General features: G+C 46.6%; 1 protein-coding gene across 13 annotated transcripts in view; it reads left to right on the forward strand.

The window, feature by feature from the left end:
• Positions 1 to 25,202, forward strand: part of LOC123998977 (nuclear factor 1 X-type-like) — a 173,968-nt gene that overhangs the window by 126,957 nt on the left and 21,809 nt on the right. For 9 of the 13 annotated variants that reach the window (XM_046304271.1, XM_046304272.1, XM_046304279.1 and 6 more), the window contains 4 exons: positions 22,418 to 22,480; positions 24,055 to 24,129; positions 24,287 to 24,407; positions 24,769 to 24,804. In XM_046304271.1, coding sequence (XP_046160227.1) covers positions 22,418 to 22,480; positions 24,055 to 24,129; positions 24,287 to 24,407; positions 24,769 to 24,804 — 295 coding nt within the window. The remainder of the gene's footprint in view (positions 1 to 22,417; positions 22,481 to 24,054; positions 24,130 to 24,286; positions 24,408 to 24,768; positions 24,805 to 25,202) is intronic. The other 4 variants (XM_046304281.1, XM_046304270.1, XM_046304282.1 and 1 more) reach the window with 1 other exon arrangement.

Raw genomic sequence — 25,202 nt, forward strand, 5'->3', positions numbered from 1 at the left:
AATGTCCGGGTTAATCTCAACCAAAATATCCGTTCGGAGACCTGAAGAAATGGGCTGTCTCTTCTTCGTTTGACATAGAAACAAAGCCTAGGCAAATGACAAGACTGTTGACATCGTGTGGAAGCTGTAGGTATTGCAACCTCGGCCCCATTTAATGTGGGTCACATTTAACAATTGGTTGAAGTGGCGCATGGATATATTTTTCCATTTTCAGTGATCAGATTTTCCTGCACTTTTCGATGAAACGCACGTTCTGTTATAGTCACAGCCGTGATTTAACCAGTTTTAGAAACGTCTCAGTGTTTTCTATCCACACATACTAATCATATGCATATACTATAGTCTTGGCATGAGTAGCAGGGCGCTGAAATGTTGTGCGATTTTTAACAAAAAGCTGCGAAAATTCGCAGCCTCCTTAAGAGGTTTTAAAGGTTCTCATCTCCCTGGGGCTTCTGTCTCTCTCTGTCTCTGACCCCAGGTCTTAAATGTGCTCATCTCTCTGGGGCCTCTGTCTCTCTCTGTCTCTGACCCTCCCTGGGGCCTCTGGATTTCAGCCAACTCTTAGAAATACCGACTGCTTTGGCCTGGATCATCAATACCCCCAGTTTACTATGTTAGCAGTATGTGGTAAATGTTTCAGTCAACTCCTATGGAAAGTCTTGCTTCAGTGTTGGCTGTGTAAAACCACCTGTGAAGTGTGTTTTTCCTGTCTTCCCCTCCGCCCACACACTACCAACCTTTGATCCTGTTGGTCAGGATAAATGTTCCCTGCCCTGTGTTGCCATTGGACTGATTTATATATGTTGAATGTAAAGGGGCCCTGCTGACATAGAAGAGAAGAGTACCGTTTGAATACAAGTCTCATTCACCACTATTCTAACGTTGATCAAGTGAACGGTACAGAGGATTTGGAAATGATGGCCAAAAACATTCATTGAGGTGTGAGAGAAGAAGAGGTGAAGAAAGAAGAGAAGAAGGGAGGGAGAGCCTGCATGGAAAGATCCAGCTTCTCATATCGCACCAATTAAAGGAACATTCAGGAGCCGGTTTCTGCTGAAAGCATTTCCAGACCTTCCTCTCTCTTTTTTTCCATTTCATCTTACGATCCCAGTGGGGTGACTATCGGTGAGGTATTTCCTGCAGTAAGTTTTCTTCAAGCTCTCTCTCACCCTGCCCTGGGAGCTGTGAACCGGCGCAGGCGCCCAGACTGCTATAGGAACAGTCTCCAGCCTAGAGAAACACAAGCTCTCTTCACTCACGTCCTGAACCCTCCTCTCCATAACCAGACAGAGACACAGCCAGTCCTCTCATTCCGCCACGCTAGAGAAGGACCATGAGATGTGGTGTGGTCCTCATTGGTTTGGAGATTGGGAAGTGTATGATTTATTCAGTTCCAAATGAATAGATCCTCTAGTCTCTTGCTCTGGCTCTCTGTCTAGTGCTGCATGGGAGGAATCACTTCAGCTAAAATCATCTTCCCCTGCTGTGAGACTTTTGTTGACATGAGTATAATATGTGAAAAACATACTGTACTTGCCTTAATGTCAGTACTTGCTTGTAATTTGTGATGTGAAATCCCCCCTACATTCTCCCATCTCCACTTTTCATCCAGCAAGTCTGTCAAAAGAACCCAGTTGACCTATGGCCCCCATGGGTTGATGAATGCTCCAGATGCATGGAGATCTCCCAATGAAACCGTTTTTCCACGGCTCATAAAGGCATAAAGGGATAACAGGAAGTGAATTGGAGAGCAGAGGACAGCGGGACTCTTACCATTGAATTGATCTAAGTGCAGATCCCTAGCGGCCCCAACATTGAGCCAGGGGGGACACCAGGTTTTTGTGTTTTAGTAGCACTGGCTGATATGTTGGATCCATCTCCGTCCATATGTCCTGAAAGTGCCTCTGGTTTCCACTCTCTCTGGGAAGAGGACCACCAGCCTCCCTGTTCACCTTGGTCACAGGCTCAGCCTCTGCGAGGAAGGACAACTGATTAGCTATCAGTCATTTGTACTCAACAGCCAGGGCCATTAATTTACCAGGGCCGTTAGATTCAGCCCCGCCACTCCTCCCCAGCCAGAGAGAGGTAGAAAAAAAGACACTATTAGACTGGAGCCCATCCTGTGTTTACATGAGATGGGAAACAGCTATGGACTTTTTCTCCTTTCTTTTTCAGCTCCAGCATTTTTGTGTAGGTGTGGTGAGAAGACCACATCTGCAGTTTTGAGCGGCGGGATTTGAAACTCAAGCAAAATATACAGGAGGGTTCTTTTCATCAAGAGCGCTTCCACAAACAGAAAAGAGAAAGAGACAGAGAGATGACCATTAGTCTGTTCTTTCCTTAATTCCACTGGAAGATAAGTGAAATCACATGTTGGCTGTGGTTGAGGAAAAACAGAGAAAGGAGAAAAGAAGGAAAGATCTATTGAAGAGCACGATGAGGAGGAAGATAAGATTGATGAGGGGGAAGTAGAAGGTTTGATAGGTAGTGGGGATTGGGGACAATGCAGAGTCCATTTAATTTAATTGCATCATCATCGTCATCCCAGCATGCATGTACCTGCCGATTCTTTGCTCATAGACTGTACACTCTTAGAAAAAAAGGTGCTATCTAGAACCCAAAGGGGTTATTTGGCCCTTTGAAGAACTTGCTCCCAGGTAAAACTATTTTGGTTACAGGTAAAAACCCTTTTGAGTTCCATGTAGAATGCTTTACACAGAGGGTTCTACATGGAACCCAAAAGTTCTAGCTGGATCCAAAAGAGTTTTACCTGGGAGCAAAAAGGGTTGTCCCATGGGGACAGCCAAATAACTTTTGGAACCCTTTTTTCTAAGTGTGTAGCATCCCTCTCTGTTCATTTTATTGGTGGTCTGTCCCCAGCCACAGTGGAGCCAACCATCACCCGTTACATATCCACAGACGCCTCTGCAGCGGTTTTACACGACCACTCCAGCTACCAGTGCATATGATGATCACTCCTTTCGCTGTCCTTTTGTTGATTGGCCACTCCTTGGACGGCAGCCAATGGGAGCGATAAGGGTGGTCCGGGCCACAGTGAGAGGAATGAGGGGTTAACCAACCACAGTGAGTGGCAGCCCGTGTGCCGCCCTGCTCTCCTCTTTGCCCATCCTTGAGCATGCCCTGCAGGCGGCCCTCTACTCCAGAGCCAGCAGTAGTACGGCTCCTGGTGCCAGTGGTAATGAAGTCCTGATTTGATTATGATGTGTAATGGGCATAGCAACAGACTGTGGCCGGCTTAGTTTGGGCTCCCCTTACAGAACTAGAGCCCTGATGTTCTGTTGTTACGCTGAGGTCTCGGATCACACACAAACCACAAATCCACACACACACACCCACCCACCCCCACACACACCCACACGCACACGCGCACGCACACACACACACACACCCACCCACACCCACACGCACACGCGCACGCGCACGCACACGCGCACGCACACACACACACACACACACACACACACACACACACACACACACACACACACACACACACACGCACGCACACACGCACGCACGCACGCACGCACACACCCGCACGCACACCCGCACGCACACACACACACACACACACACACACACACACACACACACACACACACACACACACACACACACACACACACACACACACACACACACACACACACACACACACACACACACACACACACACACACATGCACAACCATCCTCTTTCACAAGTGGTGTATCAAGCAGTTTGAAATGGTTTTAGCTGTAGACTACACACTCCATCCTCTAGTGTTCAATACCATGAAATGGCTGTGTGTTAGTGTGTGGTATTGTGTTGAGTGTATGCTCATGTCTCTTGTGTGGACATCCAGTATGTTTGTGTTTTGGCCCAGAGGGTCAAACTTAGTTAGCATGATGACCGTTGAAATGGACTGATGATAAATCCAGACAAGGTTTTCTTGGATTTCCTTTCTCCTCCATGGTTTGGCCAGCAGGGCGTGTCCTGGGCCGTGTCCTGGGCCTTGTCCTGGGCCGTGTCCTGGGCCTTGTCCTGGGCCGTGTCCTGGGCCTTGTCCTGGGCCGTGTCCTGGGCCGTGTCCTGGGCCGTGTCCTGGGCCGTGTCCTGGGCCGTGTCCTGGGCCGTGTCCTGGGCCGTGTCCTGGGCCGTGTCCTGGGCCGTGTCCTGGGCCGTGTCCTGGGCCGTGTCCTGGGCCGTGTCCTGGGCCGTGTCCTGGGCCGTGTCCTGGGCCGTGTCCTGGGCCGTGTCCTGGGCCGTGTCCTGGGCCGTGTCTATATGTGGAAGGAAAGTGGGTCACCAACACTAGATCCAAACCTGGGAGGCTGGTGAGAGGAGCTATAGGAGGACAGGCTCATTGTAATGGCTGGAATGGAATAAATGGATCAAACGCATCAAACATACGGAAGCCATTGCAGCCAGTAAACACATGCAGTGATGAGCCAATGAGCCCGTCCTCCTATAGCTCCTCCCACCAGCCTCCACTGCTCCAAACACACTGAGAACTACAGAGGAACCTGTTGTGTCTTTCTCTCTCCCCTTCATCAACTCTCCTCTCTTCAACTGCCCCCTCCTACCTTCTTCCTCTCCTCCCCATTTCTCGCAAGTCCATTTTGTCTGTTTTTCTTTCCCCTCCGTATGTTCTGTTTTTTTCCTTTTGCAATTACAGTAATATGTAACATCAGGCGTGGTGAGATTTAGGGCTTTACCTTACATAACCCATGGATTTAGCTGCAGGGTTTTAAGGCTTCTCTGAGCCGCTGAGCTTGGGGCAATTGGGCCTCTTTCAAATATTTTCAAATGGCTGAAATCCCCAAAGGGCCCATGAGCATGAGGGATAGGAAGGCTTTGAGGGCCATGATACAGAGGCCATGATTATATTGTATTACCGCCTAGCCTGATCCATTTGCCCCGTTGCACTCCAAAATAGAGTACGCGGCATCACCTCCATGTTAACACACACACACACACACACACACACACACACACACACACACACACACACACACACACACACACACACACACACACACACACACACACACACACACACACACACACACACACACACACACACACACACACACACACACACACACACACACACACACACACACACAAGCAGTAAGCAGCAGCAGTGATTGATGAGCGGCGGTGAGCGAGTCTACCTAGCCTAGCGTTTCTACAGCCCATCTCCATCCACGTTCTCTACACTTTTCATAGACACTTTTAAAAATACATTGGCCCTGATCCTGGTAAATACATTCCACATAACTTAAACATTGTGCTAAAAGCATTTCTCTTTCTCTTAAACACTCACATACACTCACACACACTTTTGCCCAGAGAGTGCCGAGGGTGTACAGTTGTATGTGTGTGTAGAGTAGGCCTACATATGTGTGTTTCGCAAGTGTACAGCTCTTGGCAACTTTTTTATTCATTAAATTTAATTTGATATGACTTTATATTCAACTGAAGTTGGGAAGGGGGGTTCGGGCTTGGCTCTGGATCACCACGCCAACCAAAGCCTGTTTTTATTCCTCCGCTAGGGAGTCCAAACCGGACAGGCCGTAAATTTGAAATAATGAACCACCCGAGCAAACGTGGTGAATCGAGTATGGAGGGAAGGGCACCAAGGAGAGGAACACAGCTGAAGCTGATGGAGAGAGAGGACTGGAGGGATAGAGAGAGAGGGATGAAGGACGTGTCAGGGTGTTGTGCGGGGATGGTGGGGAGGAGATAGAGGGGGGAGATACTCAGAACTGCATGGGCGTTATAGGGGATGTAATGTTATGTCATAGGGGGGTTAGTGTTATTTAGCAGGAAAAAGCCTTCGTCTTCAGGGGAATTGTAATTTCTGAGATGCGAGGTCCTGAGCTGGGGGAAGTTTTAAGATGTAAAGCTGTAGGGATTACGTCTGTAAGAGGGGAGGACAGGAAGGGAGAGAGACAGGGAGCGAGGATGAGGCCACATGGGTTGCCCTCAGAGATGACCCCGGTCAGCGGGGCTCTCAGCCGGTCAACACGGGGCTTTGGACAGGGGAAAGTTGTGTCTTCTTACTTACAGTACACGCCATGGGAAGATGATGTGGAGATTAGAACAGCAGGACCACTGGGCAGCAGCAGCAGAGCTAGGCAGGCCAGAGCATCTTGAGCCACTACATAGGGAATATACTGCAGTAGAACACATAGGTAATATACTGTAGTAGAACACATGAGGAATATACTGTAGTAGAACACATAGGGAATATACTGTAGTAGAACACATAGGGAATATACTGTAGTATAATACATGGGGAATATACTGTAGTAGAACACATAGGGAATATACTGTAGTAGAATACATAGGGAATATACTGTAGTAGAACACATGAGGAATAATAATAATAATAATAACATGAGGAATATACTGTAGTAGAACACATACGGAATATACTGTAGTAGAACACATAAGGAATAAACTGTAGTAGAAAACATAGGGAATATACTGTAGTAGAATACATAGGGAATATACTGTAGTAGAACACATAGGGAATATACTGTAGTATAATATATGGGGAATATACTGTAGTAGAACACATAGGGAATATACTGTAGTAGAATACATAGGGAATATACTGTAGTAGAACACATGAGGAATAATAATAATAATAATAACATGAGGAATATACTGTAGTAGAACACATAGGGTATATACTGTAGTAGAACACATAGGGAATATACTGTAGTAGAATACATAGGGAATATACTGTAGTAGAATACATAGGGAATATACTGTAGTAGAACACATAGGTAATATACTGTAGTAGAACACATAAGGAATATACTGTAGTAGAACACATAAGGAATATACTGTAGTAGAACACATAGGTAATATACTGTAGTAGAACACATAAGGAATATACTGGAATATACTGTAGTAGAACACATAGGGAATATACTGTAGTAGAATACATAGGGAATATACTGTAGTAGAACACATAGGGAATATACTGTAGTAGAACACATAAGGAATAAACTGTAGTAGAAAACATAGGGAATATACTGTAGTAGAACACATAGGGAATATACTGTAGCAGAATACATAGGGAATATACTGTAGTAGATCACATAGGGAATATACTGTAGTAGAACACATAGGGAATATACTGTAGTAGAACACATAGGGAATATACTGTAGTAGAACACATAGGGAATATACTGTAGTAGAATACGTAGGGAATATACTGTAGTAGAACACGTAGGTAATATACTGTAGTAGAACACATAAGGAATATACTGTAGTAGAACACATAGGGAATATACTGTAGTAGAACACATAGGGAATATACTGTGGTAGAACACATAGGTAATATACTGTAGTAGAACACATAAGGAATATACTGTAGTAGAACACATAGGGAATATACTGTAGTAGATTACATAGGGAACATACTGTAGTAGAACACATAGGGAATATACTGTAGTAGAACACATAGGGAATATACTGTAGTAGAACACATAGGGAATATACTGTAGTAGAACACATGGGGAATATACTGTAGTAGATCACATAGGGAATATACTGTAGTAGAATACATAGGGAATATACTGTAGTAGAACACATGAGGAATATACTGTAGTAGAACACATAGGGAATATACTGTAGTAGAACACATAAGGAATAAACTGTAGTAGAAAACATAGGGAATATACTGTAGTAGAATACATAGGGAATATACTGTAGTAGAATACATAGGGAATATACTGTAGTAGAACACATAGGTAATATACTGAAGTAGAACACATAAGGAATATACTGTAGTAGAACACATAGGTAATATACTGTAGTAGAACACATAAGGAATATACTGTAGTAGAACACATAGGGAATATACTGTAGTAGAACACATAGGGAATATACTGTAGTAGAACACATAGGGAATATACTGTAGTAGAACACATAGGGAATATACTGTAGTAGAATACATAGGGAACATACTGTAGTAGAACTATTTGTTGATGACACTACTGGACTGATTAAGACTATGAACCATATTGTCTATCAGACTACGTTCAGGCCCATTGAAGTGAGCAGTTTGTACAGTATTAGTGTGATTCAGTGAAAGTGCTATACACTATGCAGGTATCACATTACATACAACGCACAGCCTAGTTTTCTCACTTTTTGGAGCGCTTGGGATGTGTTTTTGTTCTGGTTCTCTATCAAGATTTCTCTCTCCTTCTCTTCCCTCCCTCAAGCCCAATCCCTCCTACAGTTTTTTTCCTGATCTTCTTTTTTTCATTTTTACTGTTCTTCCTGTGTTTTAACAGGCTTTTGTAGCTCTGCAGCTGCAAAAGAGAACGAGAGCAATGGAGGAAAGGGGTAGTTAGAGAGGCAGAGAGAAAGAGAGAGAGGTTGAGGAGGAGGGAAAAGGGAGGGAGCAGGAATCGAATCATGAAATGAGGACCACATTTCCATACCGACTTGAATTGTGGACTTTTCATTTTTTATAGTAGTGGTGCACTCTCTTTCTCTCTCTCATTCTCTCTCTCTCATTCTCTCTCTCTCATTCTCTCTCTCTCTCTCTCTTTCTCTCTCTCATTCTCTCTCTCTCATTCTCTCTCTCTCTCTCTCTCTCTCTCTCTCTCTCTCTCTCTCTCTCTCTCTCTCTCTCTCTCTCTCTCTCTCTCTCTCTCTCTCTCTCTCTCTCTCTCTCTCTCTCTCTCTCTCTCTCTCTCTCTCTCTCTCTCTCTCTCTCTCTCTCTCTCTCTCTCTCTCTCGTTCTATCTCCTCTCTCCTTTCTCTCTCTTTCTCTCTGTCATATTGAAGCGCTCTATGCAGCTGTTAGTCAGTAGTTTTCTGTTTGTTTGTCTCTTACTCTCTTCCCTCTGGCTCTCCGTCTCTCTGCCATTAGCTCATGTAAACTTTGCTTTTCGTCATGCTTTTTTCCAGAGAGGAGTGCCTCTGCTTTTCATTAAAGTCAAAAAAGCAGATCCCCTTTCACCATGCAGAACGGACGCCATTTTACCTTGCCTCCTTCTCTCCCCCTCGTCTGAGAGCCACGGTGTCCTGAGCCGTTTGTTTTGTCCACGCGGCCCTGAGCAAACTTTCCCCTGCCAGTGTTTGTTGAGCTTTCCTGCATGAGTGTCTTGAATTGATAGGGGTCCCTCTGTGTTGTGGCCATTACGACACACACTCTCTCTCTCCTCGTATGATAACATAGCCGGCCGCACGGAGGCCCAGACCCCATCCAGCTCCCATCCAGCTCCCATCCAGCTCCCACCAGGCACTGCAGCGCCCGCCGCATGTGTTTACTGTGTGCATTCCTCAGCATGAGGGAACGCTGCCCAGAAATGTCCCACAGAAACACCAGGCAGGCTGGCACCCTCTGGCTGGGCTCTCTACAGGGAAGGTCCCTGAGTGGTGAAAAATACGACAAGCCATGCAGCTCTGACTGAGGAGGCTCTCTGTGTGATCCCAATGTAACAGAGTGGCAGGTGAACTCTTTATGCCCCTCTCTGTCCCCTTTACTTCTCCTAACAATCCCTCACTAGTGAAATACAAAAGACATGATTTTGCCGACTATTGTGTGGAAAGCTTTCCTTTGCTGTGTCCTGTTATGCAGTGTAGTGCCGTCCTGTGCAGACTAGTGCTGTGCTGTGTCTCAGCTCCACTGACAGTAGACAGTGTGGACACTCTGACAGCCAAGATTGAGACCAAACACGGGCTCATGGGAAGGCATGTTGAGACCTCGGGTGACTAAAGGCAGGGCTGGCTGTCACATGTCATTTTGAGGCCTCCAAACAAACAAACACGCACACGCTATGGGTCCCTGGTGATTGTGCACAGTGTAGTCCTGGCACAGGTTGTGTGTAGCGCTCCATTGCACTTGCTCCTTACCTGAATACACAGACAGCTCCAGGAGCCCCCCAGGGTCCACCAGGCTCATCCGGGGCCACAGGAAGTATAACAAGAGACCAGGCAGAATGGAGTTTTTTTTAATCTCCTCTGGATTCTCTTGGTTCCTTTAACTGCCTCTCCCTTCCTCTCTCTCCCTTATTGTCATCTACCGTCATTTTGTCTGCTCCCTCCCTCCCTCCCGCCTTCCCTCTCTTTCTCTTTCCTTCCCTCCTGCTTTCTCAACCTTCCCCCATCTCTCTCTCTCTCTCTCTCTCCTCATATAAAGCTGTTTTTCATAAACCCCTGGCTGCAGCAGAGATCCCAGAGGCGTAGTGTGAAACACTAGACTTTTCTGAGCTGTTGCCAGACAGATGCTGGCTCCTCAGGTCCTCACTAGCAGTTCCTTCATGCTTCTCCATTTGACATTTAGGGTTAGCCTAGCTCTGCCCTGCCCTGCCCCGCCCCGCCCTGCCCTGCCCCGCCACCGCCCCACCCCACCGTGCCCCGCCCTGCCCCGTCCTGCCCTGCCCCGCCCCACCCCGCCCCGCCCCACCCCGCCCTGAGTGTGAACTCCGACTCTTATACGAGAGGCTCTCTCATCTTTCGTTCACAGCTTTTCTTCCTTTCTCTTTGTCTCCATCTCCCTCTTTCTCTCTACAGTTGAAACATGGTAGAACATGTCTGATTTGAAGATGAAGTGGTTCAATAGATGATGATGGTGATGATTGATAATTATTTGTTATACGTATTATAGTGTTAGCGGATTGTCATTGATAATCTCTTATTATTGAGGTGATTTTCTGAGACCGAGGGAAGCAGGATGGTATTACAGTCTTATCTTGGTTAATAAGTTAATAGATGGATTGATAGATGGAATAAATCTCCAATTATTGGCTTTACAATGAGAGCAGTTGAGTGCTTCCATAAGCTGAATGATATGAACTAAGCCTTGCTGCAGTACTTCATGAGGTCACATCACTTACTCATTCAGCTATGCATACAGTATACCCACACACAGGCCCCACTCAGTCACCATTGTTGTTATGTCAGCAACATAGCTTATCGAAATCCTACTCAGCTTTGGGCCTGTGCTCTCTGGCTGAAACCTGGGACTTGACTGTAAACCCCTGTCCCAGCACCATTGGCCCTGATCCTGGGCAACAGCTTCATGTGAGGGCAGTAGGCCTGGGCACCTGTCTGTGTGTGCAGCACTAGGCTAGGTGTCCTGGCTGGCCCACATAGCATTTAACCCTGAAGGATGTCCAGAAAGATTGTTTATTCACCTTATCTGCTGTGCATGAGATAAAGCCAGCATTAACACAGATAGCAGGAGCGTGCGCAACACACACCCTCCCGCTGACTCAAAGTCAATGACCCTGAGGTCGGGTCAGTTAAGGACAGACAGATAAATGGCGGCTGGGCCCATGACTCGCAGACAGCTGGTGGTCAGAGGTTGATTCTCTATCGGTGCCCTCATTTGTCTGATTGTTGTTTCTCATGGGCTCATCTGTTTCTCGGTTGGCGCTCAATTTTTTCACAGGAAGGTTGATTTCGCTCCCTCCGTAGTGTTTGCTGGGAAAAGCCCTTTATGACGGAGACTTGAGTTCCCTGGATCAGCCTTCAGTGTTTGGCCGCTGTGTGTGTGTGTGTGTGTGTGTGTGTGTGTGTGTGTGTGTGTGTGTGTGTGAGTTAGTGAAATAAGGGGCTGTCACTGGCCTCTCTCCTACAATGAGCTGGAATCGACTCATGAAAGCTGCACCAAGCTCCCTAATTCAACACACTCATACAAATTGACATAAACACACACAGTCATACACTCTGCAGGGCAAGAGAGAGGAGATGAGAGAAGACACACACATTCACACAAACACACTTTGGCACTCAATATGTAGATAAGCGTACACAGACAGATTCATACACATACATACAGACGCACGCCTTTGGCATCATCTAGACAGGATGTGGATTTTTACATGTCCATTCATCACTCTTCTAATTCATTAGTCAGAAAGAGCATTTATGCAGAGCACACATTATTTTTACAGGCGTCATTTATGTGTTTGTGTGGAGTTTTACTGCCCTCGTTAAACACGTCCTCCAAGCCCAGATAGATTTGGGAGCATTTATTTGCATAGTGCACAAACCCGAAATAAATCGTTAAATATTTTTGGCCTGATGTCTCACTGGATTAAACTAACGCCCACTGGTGTAAATAGTGTGATATAACAGGCTCTTAGAACGTGAATAGAGGGTTATAATCTCATGTTATAACCTACATGGCGTGGTAGACAACCTGGCAGATGACTGCTGTTATGGTATTGTGGTCTCTCTGTCAGAGCTGCACTGAGGAGCCCAACACCTCACATACTGTCCCCCTGGCAGAGCTACACTGTGAGGCCCACATTGTGTTATCCAAACATTTTCACAAAGGCTAACAGACATATGCCCCTGCTGGAAGAGAATGGAATATTCTATTCTAGTACTTTCCTCATGCTTGTTGTTGTTCCTACTGGTAAGACTTTGCCCTGTGCCCGAGGGTAGACTGGCACAAGATGGCGCTGGAACTGCTGGCCAAAAGTTCACAAGTTCACACTCTAAATGCTCTTTGTGTGACCCCCCCCCCCCCCCGCCAATCCATACACACACACACACAGCCTGAGTGGCAGGTCAGTCTCTGTTTTCTCTCCTTGATTGATAGACCCAGATCAGAGCACACCGCTTCATGCATGTGGCCCCAGACACAGAGTCAGATTTGGCAGATGATGACCCTAACACCGGGCCTGGCCCTGTCTCCTGGTTGCTGTGTGTGTGTGTTTTCCTCCTCTCCTCTCCCCTGCAGAGAGAGTTTTGATCATGGCTGTACTCCCTAGGAGCTTCTCTTCATGGGTGCCCACTGAACACTAAACCCACTCTCCTCTCCTCTCTCCTCCTCTCCTCTCTCCTCCTCTCTCCTCCCCTCCCCCCACTCTCTGCCAACAAGTCTCTCTTTCTTTCTCATTCCTTTTATTCTCTCTGCTCTCCTCTTTCTTGGCAAGGCCTGGTGTTCCCACAGCTCTCGCGACCCCCCTAGCCCCCCTTCTCCTCTCTCTCTCTCTCTCTCTCTCTCTCTCTCTCTCTCTCTCTCTCTCTCTCTCTCTCTCTCTCTCTCTCTCTCTCTCTCTCTCTCTCTCTCTCTCTCTCTCTCCTCTCTCTGTCTCACTCTCACTCTCACTCTCTCCCTGGCACAGAGGGACATCACATGACCCTCACTCCCACTAGCAGACCCACACACAGGCTGTGCCCACACACACCACTTCCCTGTAAACCACACTTTCTCATGTCTATTATATAGGCCTGCTGCTTCCCTTCTCAATATGTTCCACTGGGTCACACACTCATACAGTATGTCCATGTAGATTCTGTACACTGTCTATAGGTCTGTGTGTGTCCCCTCCCCCTATTGCTCCTGTTTCACAGAATGCAGTCACATATTTACCTCTCTTAGCAGATTTCTTTAGCATGTGTTCTGTGCACACTGCCCAATGCCAGTAAGGGACATCTGGTGGCCAAACACAGTCATTACACGTGTTAAATAATATTTTTGTAGCCTTATAGTAACAGTATGTGAAATTTCAAAAGGAGACAAGGGGATCTCAGAAAGTCAGGGTCATTTGAATCAACACAGAGGTCTATTTATCTGTCATATCAAATTAAAACCAATACATTAATCAATCAAGTTAAATGGTCTATGCTGCTCTGTGAATTACTGTCACACTGTGTGTCTGGCTCTTTACACCCTGGTTGATCAGCAGAGGGACAGATAAAAGATGAAAGCGTCAGAGAGAGAATAGGGAGAGGGTTATACATGGGCAGGACGCCAGCTCCTTTCCTCTACCCTCACCACCCCCCTCTGCACTCTCCCATGGTTGAGTCCCCTTAGGCCCCACTCACCCCCTCTCGCCCCCTGGCTCCCCCTGCTCTGTGTGGTGTTGGCACGGTGTGGGTGCAGGCGGCACACAGACGGGCACGCAGATGGGCACCGGGTTACACAGGGCAGCCTCCCCACACCTGCTCCTCATTGGCACAGGGCTGGGGCCGCCATGCAGAGCGCACACACACACACAGGCACACACACAGGCACACACACAGGCACGCAAACTCACATGTACTCACTGCTACACTCACTCACGCACACTCACACAATTTACATGCTTATCTCCTACTATACACACATGCTCTGGAGGAAGTATGATGCATATTTTATACACATTAAGATACAATCTCATATAAATATTAATGTACAGTAGATATATTTATATTTTTACCTACACCAAAACGGATACATTGTACACCCTCGCAATTAATCACACGGCAACATGCTGTGCTGGCACACAGAGTTACACTCCCAATATTCACCTTCTCCCATTTGCAGTACATACTATTGTCAGCTGTGTTTCATTTGCCCTAATACTGATCTAATACTGAAATCCTGTAATATATTGGAATCTATCTACACTGGCTAATGTCTCCTCCGAACCTGATGCCCTCTTTGCCCCATGGGGCTTAAACTCAAAGGACCCACCACGGGTGTCCAATGACAATGCCTGCCGAAATATGAGGTGAGAAAGGGGGGGAGGAGGGTGTGTGTGTGTGTGTGTGGGGGGGGGGGGGGGTCAGATGATGATGTATGGTTTTATAAGATAGGAAATGAATAAATAAGTGGGGATTTTTTTTAAATAACGTCCAATAAAAGAGCTGAGTGAACATCTGTGTGGGATAGCCTGGGGGATTAGGAGGGGTTGGAACATTTTAAGCGCATTAAGGATTAAAAAAAAAGGTCAGAATGTTTAGCAACATACCGATAAACCTCTTAAGAGAAACCCAATTGGGGAGGCTGTGGGGGCTCTTTATCCAGGGGTGGGGGTGGAGGACTGGGGGATGGGGAGGCTGCGGGGGCTTTGCCATTCTTCTGTGCGGGGAGGGGAGACTATGTACACACACACATAAACACACGTGTAGCCTATGTACGTTCATGCACTTGAAACCACATGTGCACGCCCACTATCATGAAGTGAAAAGGACTGCTTCTGGATATCAACATTTTTGGGATATCGATACGATATACAAGCATGCATGTGTACATATTTGGTCAAATACCTTTACTCCATATATATCTTTTACGCTAAAAAAACATATAGATCATATACTGTAAACCTACGTGCTGCTCAAAACACATAATCCTACTGCTATGTGTTTACATGGCGATTAAGGAAGTGTGCTCACACCATGCTAGCAAAGATGTTTAGGTCTCTGGGAGCCATAGCTAAACCTTACGACCCAGACTCACACTGTGGTAATGACCTATTCTATCTGTATTTGATGTTCAGATTTAAGGAGTGTGTGTACATGTTTTACTATACTTTTTTGTACCAGAAGTCCTCACAAGAATAATAAACCAACAAAAATTCAGAGAATTGAGGACATTTTGCCAGTCCTCACCAGTAAAATAAAAGCTAATTTAGGCTTAGGGGTTAGGTTTAGGGTTAGTATTTAGATTTAGGGTTATTGTTAGGGTTAGTGGTTAGTTTTATGGTTAGGAGTTAGGGTTAAGGTTATATTTAGGGTTAGGGGTTAGGGAAAATTGAATGGGAATCAATTGTTGGTCCCTAGAAAAGTCCTTAGTATAGTAAGACATACATTAGCTGTGTGTGTGTGGGTGTGGGTGCATGCGTGAATGTGTGTGTTCGTCAGTATGTGTATGCATGCATATGTGTGTGTGAGGAATTCCAGCCGGGCTGCTCCTCTCGTGTCCGGCCTGAGATATATGGGTCCACCACATCTGGGTTCCCACATGCGGCCGGAGCCACGCCGGCCCACACAGTTTACCGTCAATGACAGGGTTAGGGCCTGGACGCGAAAAAACCCCAGTGTGATGGTGCTCATTGAGGGAGAGAGAGGGAGAGAGAGGGAGAGAGAGGGGAGGGAGGGAGGGAGGGAGGGAGGGAGGGAGGGAGGGAGGGAGGGAGGGAGGGAGGGAGGGAGAGGAGGGAGGGAGGGAGGGAGGGGGAGGGAGGGAGGGAGGGAGGGAGGGAGGGAGGAGGGAGGGAGGGAGGGAGGGAGGGAGGGAGGGAGGGAGGGAGGGAGGGAGGGAGGGATGGAGGGAGGGAGGGAGGGAGACTGTGGAGTGTTTGTCTAAAGGCCTCTCGCAGGCGTAGGAAGAGGGCCCTATCATTTCACTGTGAACGGAACCATGGCGCTCTATCCTTAAATGACACAGCACCCGGGGTGGGAGAGTCATGGCCCTCGGCCACTGGGAGAACACACACACGAGCTGGCCTCAGATGAGGAGTTGTTGAAAGAGAGAGAGACTGCTGTTTGCCAGCATGCTGATTGTTTCGATTCAGACGCACTATCCTGATTTACTCATATGGCCGTCTGTTCTGTAGCCTGCAGCTGTGTTGCTCACTGTTGCACTCTATTACAGAGAGCATTATCAGCCTTAGTTGTAGTACTTACTTGTAGTTAGCATGTTAGCTTTACACTTCACAACAGCATATGACAGTAGCACGTTACTGTTGATATTTATACGTTGCATGCCTCCTCTGTGCAGTACCATGTCACACCAACCATTCATCAGCTCTTCCCAGACGTCACCACACACACACACACACACACACACACACACACACACACACACACACACACACACACACACACACACACACACACACACACACACACACACACACACACACACACACACACACACACACACACACACACACACACACACACACACACACACACACACACACACACACACAGATGTGCCAGCTGTTATGTATGTGTACCTACTTCCTGTCCTCCATCTGGCTATAATATTTGTGTGTGTGTGTGTGTGTACATTTTTTCATTTGAACCGGGCCACTGTGTGGCAGACAGAAGCAGAGGGCAGCCGGGTCAACCGAGTCTAATCCAGGACTGTCCTCCCAGAGAGCGAGAACGTGAGAGGGGGAGAGATGGGCAGGGAGAGAGTGAGAGAGTGAGACGGAGAGAGAGAGGTCATAGAGAGAGCAGAAATATCTGAGTCAGAGACAGTAACAGCAGTCAGAAACAAAGCAGAGAGAAGAGAAAATAAATAAATACAGAGAAAAAGAGATGGAATCCAGGACTGTTATTGTACTTTAGAAGGAGAGAGAGAAAGGGAGAGAGGTGAAGAGAGACAGAAGAGAAGAGATGGAGCTGAGCCCTGGCTCAGAGCACAGTAGCCTGCTGAGAGGCCATCCACACTCCTGTCGTCAAGTTTGACTGTGGAACCATTGGCTTTATCTCTGCCATTTGACTCAATGTTGATCTTTCACTGTGCCATGTGAAATCCCCTTCCAGTTCATGCACATTACATTAAAACATGCTGTTTGCTCATGTGTGCCTGTAATGCATAAACAAATGCTCTAAGCCGGCTGGTAAGTAGGAAAAAAGTGCCTATTTGTATGTACGAGCGCATTCATTTATGAATATGCGCATGGCAAATGAGTCTATTAGACCTGGCACAGCGAGAGTGTGTTTATCATATATTGTTGTGTGTCTTTATGATGCGTCCAAATCACAGGTGTGTTTGATTAGTAGAATAATGACACCTACTGTATGCTGGGTCCTGCTGAGAGCATGTAGAATGTCAGAATTCATCAGAATGAATAGAAGGGCCTTGGAACCCTCTAACCCTGGCAGTGTGAACTCATGGGTACGCTCGCAATGGCTGCCTGGTATTGTGATGCAATCATTTCCATGGTAATGTAGAATGGTCTTTTAAATGATGTGTTAACTGATGTGGCTCATGCAATGTAATGTATTTTTTGTAATGTCAGTTGAGCTGATTCAACAAATCACAGCACAGATTGATGGGTCCACTTCCTGCTTTTATTTCCTGCTTTGCTCCTATGGGTCCACTTCCTGCTTTTATTTCCTGCTTTGCTCCTATGGGTCCACTTCCTGCTTTTATTTCCTGCTTTGCTCCTATGGGTACACTTCCTGCTTTTATTTCCTGCTTTGCTCCTATGGGTCCACTTCCTGCTTTTATTTCCTGCTTTGCTCCTATGGGTCCACTTCCTGCTTTTATTTCCTGCTTTGCTCCTATGGGTACACTTCCTGCTTTTATTTCCTGCTTTGCTCCTATGGGTCCACTTCCTGCTTTTATTTCCTGCTTTGCTCCTATGGGTCCACTTCCTGCTTTTATTTCCTGCTTTGCTCCTATGGGTCCACTTCCTGCTTTTATTTCCTGCTTTGCTCCTATGGGTACACTTCCTGCTTTTATTTCCTGCTTTGCTCCTATGGGTCCACTTCCTGCTTTTATTTCCTGCTTTGCTCCTATGGGTACACTTCCTGCTTTTATTTCCTGCTTTGCTCCTATGGGTACACTTCCTGCTTTTATTTCCTGCTTTGCTCCTATGGGTACACTTCCTGCTTTTATTTCCTGCTTTGCTCCTATGGGTCCACTTCCTGCTTTTATTTCCTGCTTTGCTCCTATGGGTACACTCGCAATGACCGTTCGTCCACCCATTATGTCATCATTGTCTTGAATGGGGACGCCCATTCTATTCATTCTACTTCTGTGTGTAGGCCTACGTTCAGTGATAATCATTTTTCTCAGTCTATGGGGTATAGTGTTTTAAATGTATTTGGAGCGTTGTAGCCAGAATGTCAGTACACTGAGTGTACAAAACATTAGGAACACCTTCCTAATATTGAGTTGCACCCCCTTTTGCCCTCAGAACAGCCTCAATTTTTTCAGGGTATGGACTCTACAAGGTGGTGAAAGATGTCCACAGGGATGCTGGCCCATGTTGACTCCAATGCTTCCCACAGTTGGGTCAAGTTGACTGGATGTACTTTGGGTGGTGGACCATTCTTGATAAATACAGGAAACTGTTGAGTGTGAAAAACCCAGCAGTGTTGCAGTTATTGACACGAACCGGTGGGCCTGGCACCTACTACCATACACCGTTCAAAGGCACTTAAATAGTTTGTCTTCCCCATTCACCCTCTGAATGGCACACATACACAATTCATGTCTCAAGGCTTAAAAATCCTTCTTTGACCTGTTTCCTCCCCTTCATCTACCCTGATTAAAGTGGGTTTAACAAGTGACATCAATAAGGGATCATAGCTTTCACCTTCACCTTTCACCCAGGTCTTTCTAATGGATTGTACACTTAGTGTATATGTACTGTATGATGAGGAGACTTAGTGTATATGTACTGTGTGATGAGGAGACTTAGTGTATATGTACTGTATGATGAGGAGACTTAGTGTATATGTACTGTATGATGAGGAGACTTAGTGTATATGTACTGTATGATGAGGAGACTTAGTGTATATGTACTGTATGATGAGGAGACTTAGTGTATATGTACTGTATGATGAGGAGACTTAGTGTATATGTACTGTATGATGAGGAGACTTAGTGTATATGTACTGTATGATGAGGAGACTTAGTGTATATGTACTGTATGATGAGGAGACTTAGTGTATATGTACTGTATGATGAGGAGACTTAGTGTATATGTACTGTATGATGAGGAGACTTAGTGTATATGTACTGTATGATGAGGAGACTTAGTGTATATGTACTGTATGATGAGGAGACTTAGTGTATATGTACTGTATGATGAGGAGACTTAGTGTATATGTACTGTATGATGAGGAGACTTAGTGTATATGTACTGTATGATGAGGAGACTTAGTGTATATGTACTGTATGATGAGGAGACTTAGTGTATATGTACTGTATGATGAGGAGACTTAGTGTATATGTACTGTATGATGAGGAGACTTAGTGACAAATGTATGTAGTGTGTATGAATGTGATGGGAGTGAGTCTGTTAATGTGTATGTACTGTATGTCTGTTTAATAGAGTGTGTGTGATGCATTATCTCTCCAGGATGTGTACAGGGGCCCTTGGGGCAACTGTGTGCTGGAGATAAGGGTGAGCAGTGTAGGGCTGGTGTGTGTGTAACCCTGGGAATGGTGGCGTGGTGATAAGCGGCGTGGTGGCAGTGATTCTCCTCCCAGCCCTGTTGGCTTGTAGAGCAGCAGCACTAATAATGGGCAGCCTCTCCATTGTCTCAGAGCATCTCCTCTCTGTTTGATGAGCTCTCCCCTGTTCATCCCTTCATCATCCTCCCATTGTTCCTCTCCAGCACCCTGGGCCCTCCAACACACTCAGATCCAGCACCAGGAAACTAGCCCTGCTAATGTGCCATGCAGTAGGATTGGAGGTTCATATACTGTATGCTACAGTAGACAGCAGCTATTAGAATTTAACTGAAGCTGTCAACACTCCACCAGACCACCAGGGGGCCTCAGTTAGATTAACCTGGTGATCTAACAGTGGTCTGATTTAAGGACTGTTTTTCCTGACAAGGAAACTATGGCCCATAACAAGGACCCAGGGTTTTCCCTGGCCAGGTGAGTAGTCAGGAAACCCCCTGGTCCCAATCTGATTGGGTGTATGGTCCCCGGGGGGCCCGCAGGTGTAAAGCTGTATTGATCACAGCTGGTATGTCCGGGGAGAATGAATGAGGCAGATCTGGGCTGTCAGGTTCTATCAGAGTCAGTGTGACTGCTGTAACTGCTCACGCTCTCATTAACCATCTGAATGGAGGGGTATCCCTACTGTTGTTATGATGACCCAGACTCTTTTGTTTACTGTTTCAAAAAAGAAGGTCCATATAGGTTCAAGTTCAATTGCATATTAAGATGTTTTTACATAGTGGGAGTATGCCCAAATGAGGTTGTATTATTTTCAAAATGAAGGGCCTCAGCAGACTTAGATGATCCCCTCATACACCATCCTACAGTTGAAATGTTGGCTTGCACTCGAGTTGACCTTATTGACCTCTTACAGGAATGTAATAATGGTCTCTGTCTGGATGTTTTTGTTATGTTTCCTCCAATGTTCCTTGATGATTTGTCAGTGCGGCTCTGCTGCAGTCGTCCAGTCTAGCTTTTCTTTTAGCAGCTTGCAGAGGTCCAGCAGCACGGCAGACAATGACTGGAGACAAACACCCCGGTGGTTTTATTTTCACTCCATCTGCAGTGTATATCCTCTGTAGATCTTTTATCTTTCATACCACTGGGTCTGTGTGGGTCTGTGTGAGAGTGTGTGTGCTAGCGAATGTGGGTGTGCCATCAACTAGCAGGAATGTATTGGTACCGCCAAAGCTAAGATGGCTGCCAAATGCTAAAATGGCTGCCAGGATTCCACAGAGCGACAGCGTGAGTGAGGGAGAAGCAGAGAGAGTAGAGAGAAAAAGCAAGAGACTGAGACTCCATTCAGGGAGAGGGAAAAAGAGACTCCTTTTAGACCAAAGTGATATGGCGATTCTGTCCTTTTGTTTTGTTTTTCTCATCTTTAGCGGTGGGGCGAATGGTGCGGCAGTTTGCTGGCACGTTCCGCAGGACTAGCCTCCCCAAGATGAGGATGCTGAGGGGCTTAGGTGGAGCGGAGGGAGGGAGGGGCCTAGTAGTAGGGGTAATGGGGATACTTGGCCCACACTGCATTAAACCCTACAGTGCTGTGGGGGTAATTGGCTTGAATGGTATATATGATCCAACCATAAAGCTCTTCAAGGTTGCATTACGCAGCAGAGAAAGAATGGCACCAAGCGGGGCCAAACCAAACTAGCACAGGCCTCTCTGTGCACAGTCGTTAAGGTAAAGAGCTGAGTGAGACGCAGTCCCAATGACGCCTCGCCGACCCAGGCTTCACATTTACACTCCTCAGCTTACACTAGTCATCAGCGTGGAGGGAGAGAGAGGCTGCAAGCTGGGGTTACATGGGAACTTCACCTGCCACACTGTGCCAACAGCCTGCACTCAAACAGGACTCCCTGTGTGTGTGTGTGTGTGTGTGTGTGTGTGTGTGTGTGTGTGTGTGTGTGTGTGTGTGTGTGTGTGTGTGTGTGTGTGTGTGTGTGTGTGTGTGTGTGTGTGTGTGTGTGTGTGTGTGTGTGTGTGTGTGTGTGTGTGTGTGTGTGTGTGTGTGTGTGTGTGTGTGTGCGTGTGCGTGCGTGTTCACGGTGGCTCCCTGGGATTGAGAGAGAGGGATGCTGAAGAAGAGAGTGGGGAGAGTAAGGGAGAGAGAGAAAAAAGAGAAAAGGAAGGAGTGCCAGGGATACAATGGGGCAAGAAATGTCACAAACACACAGTTGTTTCATCTCTCAAACTGGAACACCAAACCATTCCTCTTTGATACTTGATGCTCTCTGGAGAGAGTATTAGTAGTGAATTCTCTACTGTGAATGTCTGGTGTTTGATTTGCCATTTCATGACTCTAATGTTAAACCTTTAATCTAAGACCCAATTCTGCCTCTGGAAAGAAGGGGATTTAAAATACCTTCCTATGCCGTCCTCCGCCCACTGCCCCCTCACCTTGGGTACCGTCCAGGCATCTGTCTCCTGCCTAACCTCCACCTTTCTCCACCATCTCTCTCTCTCTCTCTCTCTCGCTTTCTCTCTCTCTCTGTCTCTCTGTCTCTCTTCCACAGAATCCGGACAATCAGACAGCTCAAACCAGCAAGGAGACACAGACATCAAGCCACCGCCCAATGGTGAGTTCACAGTGTGAACATACACAGTCATTTATACATGCAGATGCATGTTTAAACGCTTTCACACACACACACACACGCACGCACGCACGCACGCACGCACGCACGCACGCACACACACACACACACACACACACACACACACACACACACACACACACACACACATACACACACACTAACACAGGCCTGTATAGTGTGTCCCAGTGGAGTTGGGCCTGGGTTTATTATAGTAAGGTGAGCTGATGTTGCTAGGCCTGGCTGTGAGTGTGGCATCCCACTCATAAATCACCCTGACGTTATTGGAAGATGGGAACCACATGGCCGTGCTGCCGACTGGAGCTCTGACCTCATACAGCCGGCCCCGCTGCGGTTAACCCAGGCTGAGGCAGGCTGAGGAGAGGGTGTGGAGTAGGAGCACCACTAACCATGGAGAACCTGGACATCCTACATTCTTAGAAAAAAGGTGCTATCGAGAACCTTAAAGGGTTCTTCGGTTGTCCCCATAGCAGAACCCTTTGAAGAACCTTTTTTTTATTGCAGGTAGAACCCTTTTGGTACCAGGGAGAACCCTTTCTACGGAGGGTTCAACTGTACATGGAACTCAAAAGGGTTCTAGCTGGTACCAATAAGGGTTGGTGTATGGGTATAATACACATTATATGGGTGTGTATACACAATCCTTTACACCCGGCCAGGGACTTATAGACTGAGTGGACACTATAGACTCTACACTACACACTACAGCACTGTTTCTTAGTCATGCTCCTGGGGAGCCAACGGGGCATATTTTGACCTAGCACTACACACCTGATTCCACTAACTAAAGGTTTGATGATGAGTTTATTAGTGGAATCAGGTGTGTAGTGCTAGTTCCCCAGGAGCAGGAAACACAACACTATAGCCTTAGATAGAGAGCCTTGGTCACTCTATACACTGCCCACTGCCAGGGCCTGTACACACAACATACACTAGGGCTCTTAGAAAACTTAAACACACAAATACAATCCAAAATCTATAGCAGTAATGACATCATACACGTTGCAACAAGCTCTGACATACTGGATGCCCACTGGACACCATGTAAACAGTGTGTGTGTGTGTGCATGGTGTGTATACAGCTTACACAGGGCACAATCTGTGGAGCACATTAAGGCCTCCTGCTGGACAGTGTTTTGACATGCTTGACTTGAAGCAGTCATGACGTGAGTACCTGTCCATAGGGCTTTTGATAAGTGCGTGATACGTCCAACCATAGCCATTTCCTATCGTATAGATAACAAAACACATGCTAGTGCCTTCTACTGTGGTTTATCTGTTTTTCTATGCTCCGTGTGTGTGTGTGTGTGTGTGTGTGTGTGTGTGTGTGTGTGTGTGTGTGTGTGTGTGTGTGTGTGTGTGTGTGTGTGTGTGTGTGTGTGTGTGTGTGTGTGTGTGTGTGTGTGTGTGTGTGTGTGTGTGTGTGTGTGTGTGTGTGAGCGTGTGTGTGTGTGAGCGTGTGTGTGTGTGTGTGTGTGAGCGTGTGTCCTAGCATCTTCTCATCATCCTCATTGCTCTCATCTCTGTTTTCCCAGGGCATTTGAGTTTCCAGGACTGCTTTGTGACTTCAGGGGTGTGGAACGTGGCCGAGCTGGTCCGAGTGTCACAGAGTGAGTCACTGCCTCTTCTCTCTGTCACTCTCACTGTCACTCTCACTACACACTCACCAGTACACACAAACCTCAAGGTTCTCACATGCATTTTCTTACTATACTCTCTGTTTGAAGAGTTGTGTAAGAGTCACATGTATCTGTGTGTGTGCTTCAGCTCCAGTGGCCACAGCGTCCGGCCCCAACTTCTCCCTGGCCGACCTGGAGAGTCCTGGCTACTACAATATCAACCAGGTGGCCCTGGGACGCCGCTCCATCACCTCCACCCCCTCCACCAGGTACACACACACATTACCTGATTATTTTGTAGCCTAATAATACTAGCTTCTGTACGCTTCAGTCTATGCTGTCTAACCTTTGTGAATGCTTTTCTCACTCTGCTATGATTGCATGATGGGACTTTTCTTCTCCTTCCTCTCTCTCCCCTCTCTTCTCTGTGAAACTTTCTTTATCTGGTGTTTTTTTATACCTATCTGTCAAACTGTCTGTTTTTTCTGTCTCTTTTTTCCCCTTTCCTCACTCACTCTCTCTCTCCTATCACTCTCTCTCTCCTATCTCTCTCTTTCCTATCTCTCTCTCCTATTTCTCGCTCTCCTTCTATCTCTCTGTCTCACTGTTTCTCTCTCTCTCACGCTGCAGGACTGAAATGGAGCTTTATGCAAGTCTCCCACGGAGGTAGTTATATTCACTCCACTATATTTCCCCTGACACTACTTTAATATAGACACATTCAGCCAGACGGACAGCCAAAAACACGTACAATTCTTTATTTGGATCCACTTATGAAACATTGTGCATTTAAGGACCTATGTTTTTACAGGTCTCGTATGGACTTGAATCCAAGGAACACTCTCACTCACTGTACACACACTTACGCTCTACAATACTTTAGTCTAAGCTAGGGGTAGGCAACCCTGTTCCTGGAGTGCCACAGCTACTGCAGGATTTTGTTCCAACTAGGCACCACACTTGACCAACTGAGCTAATTGATCAGCTCGGTGATTGTCTAAATTCAACACACCTGGTCTTCCAGGTGGGTTAAATGAAAAGCAGGACCAGAGTTGCCTACCCCG

Source organism: Oncorhynchus gorbuscha, linkage group LG16, assembly GCF_021184085.1.
Source record: "Oncorhynchus gorbuscha isolate QuinsamMale2020 ecotype Even-year linkage group LG16, OgorEven_v1.0, whole genome shotgun sequence".
Classification (NCBI taxonomy): Eukaryota; Metazoa; Chordata; class Actinopteri; order Salmoniformes; family Salmonidae; genus Oncorhynchus; species Oncorhynchus gorbuscha.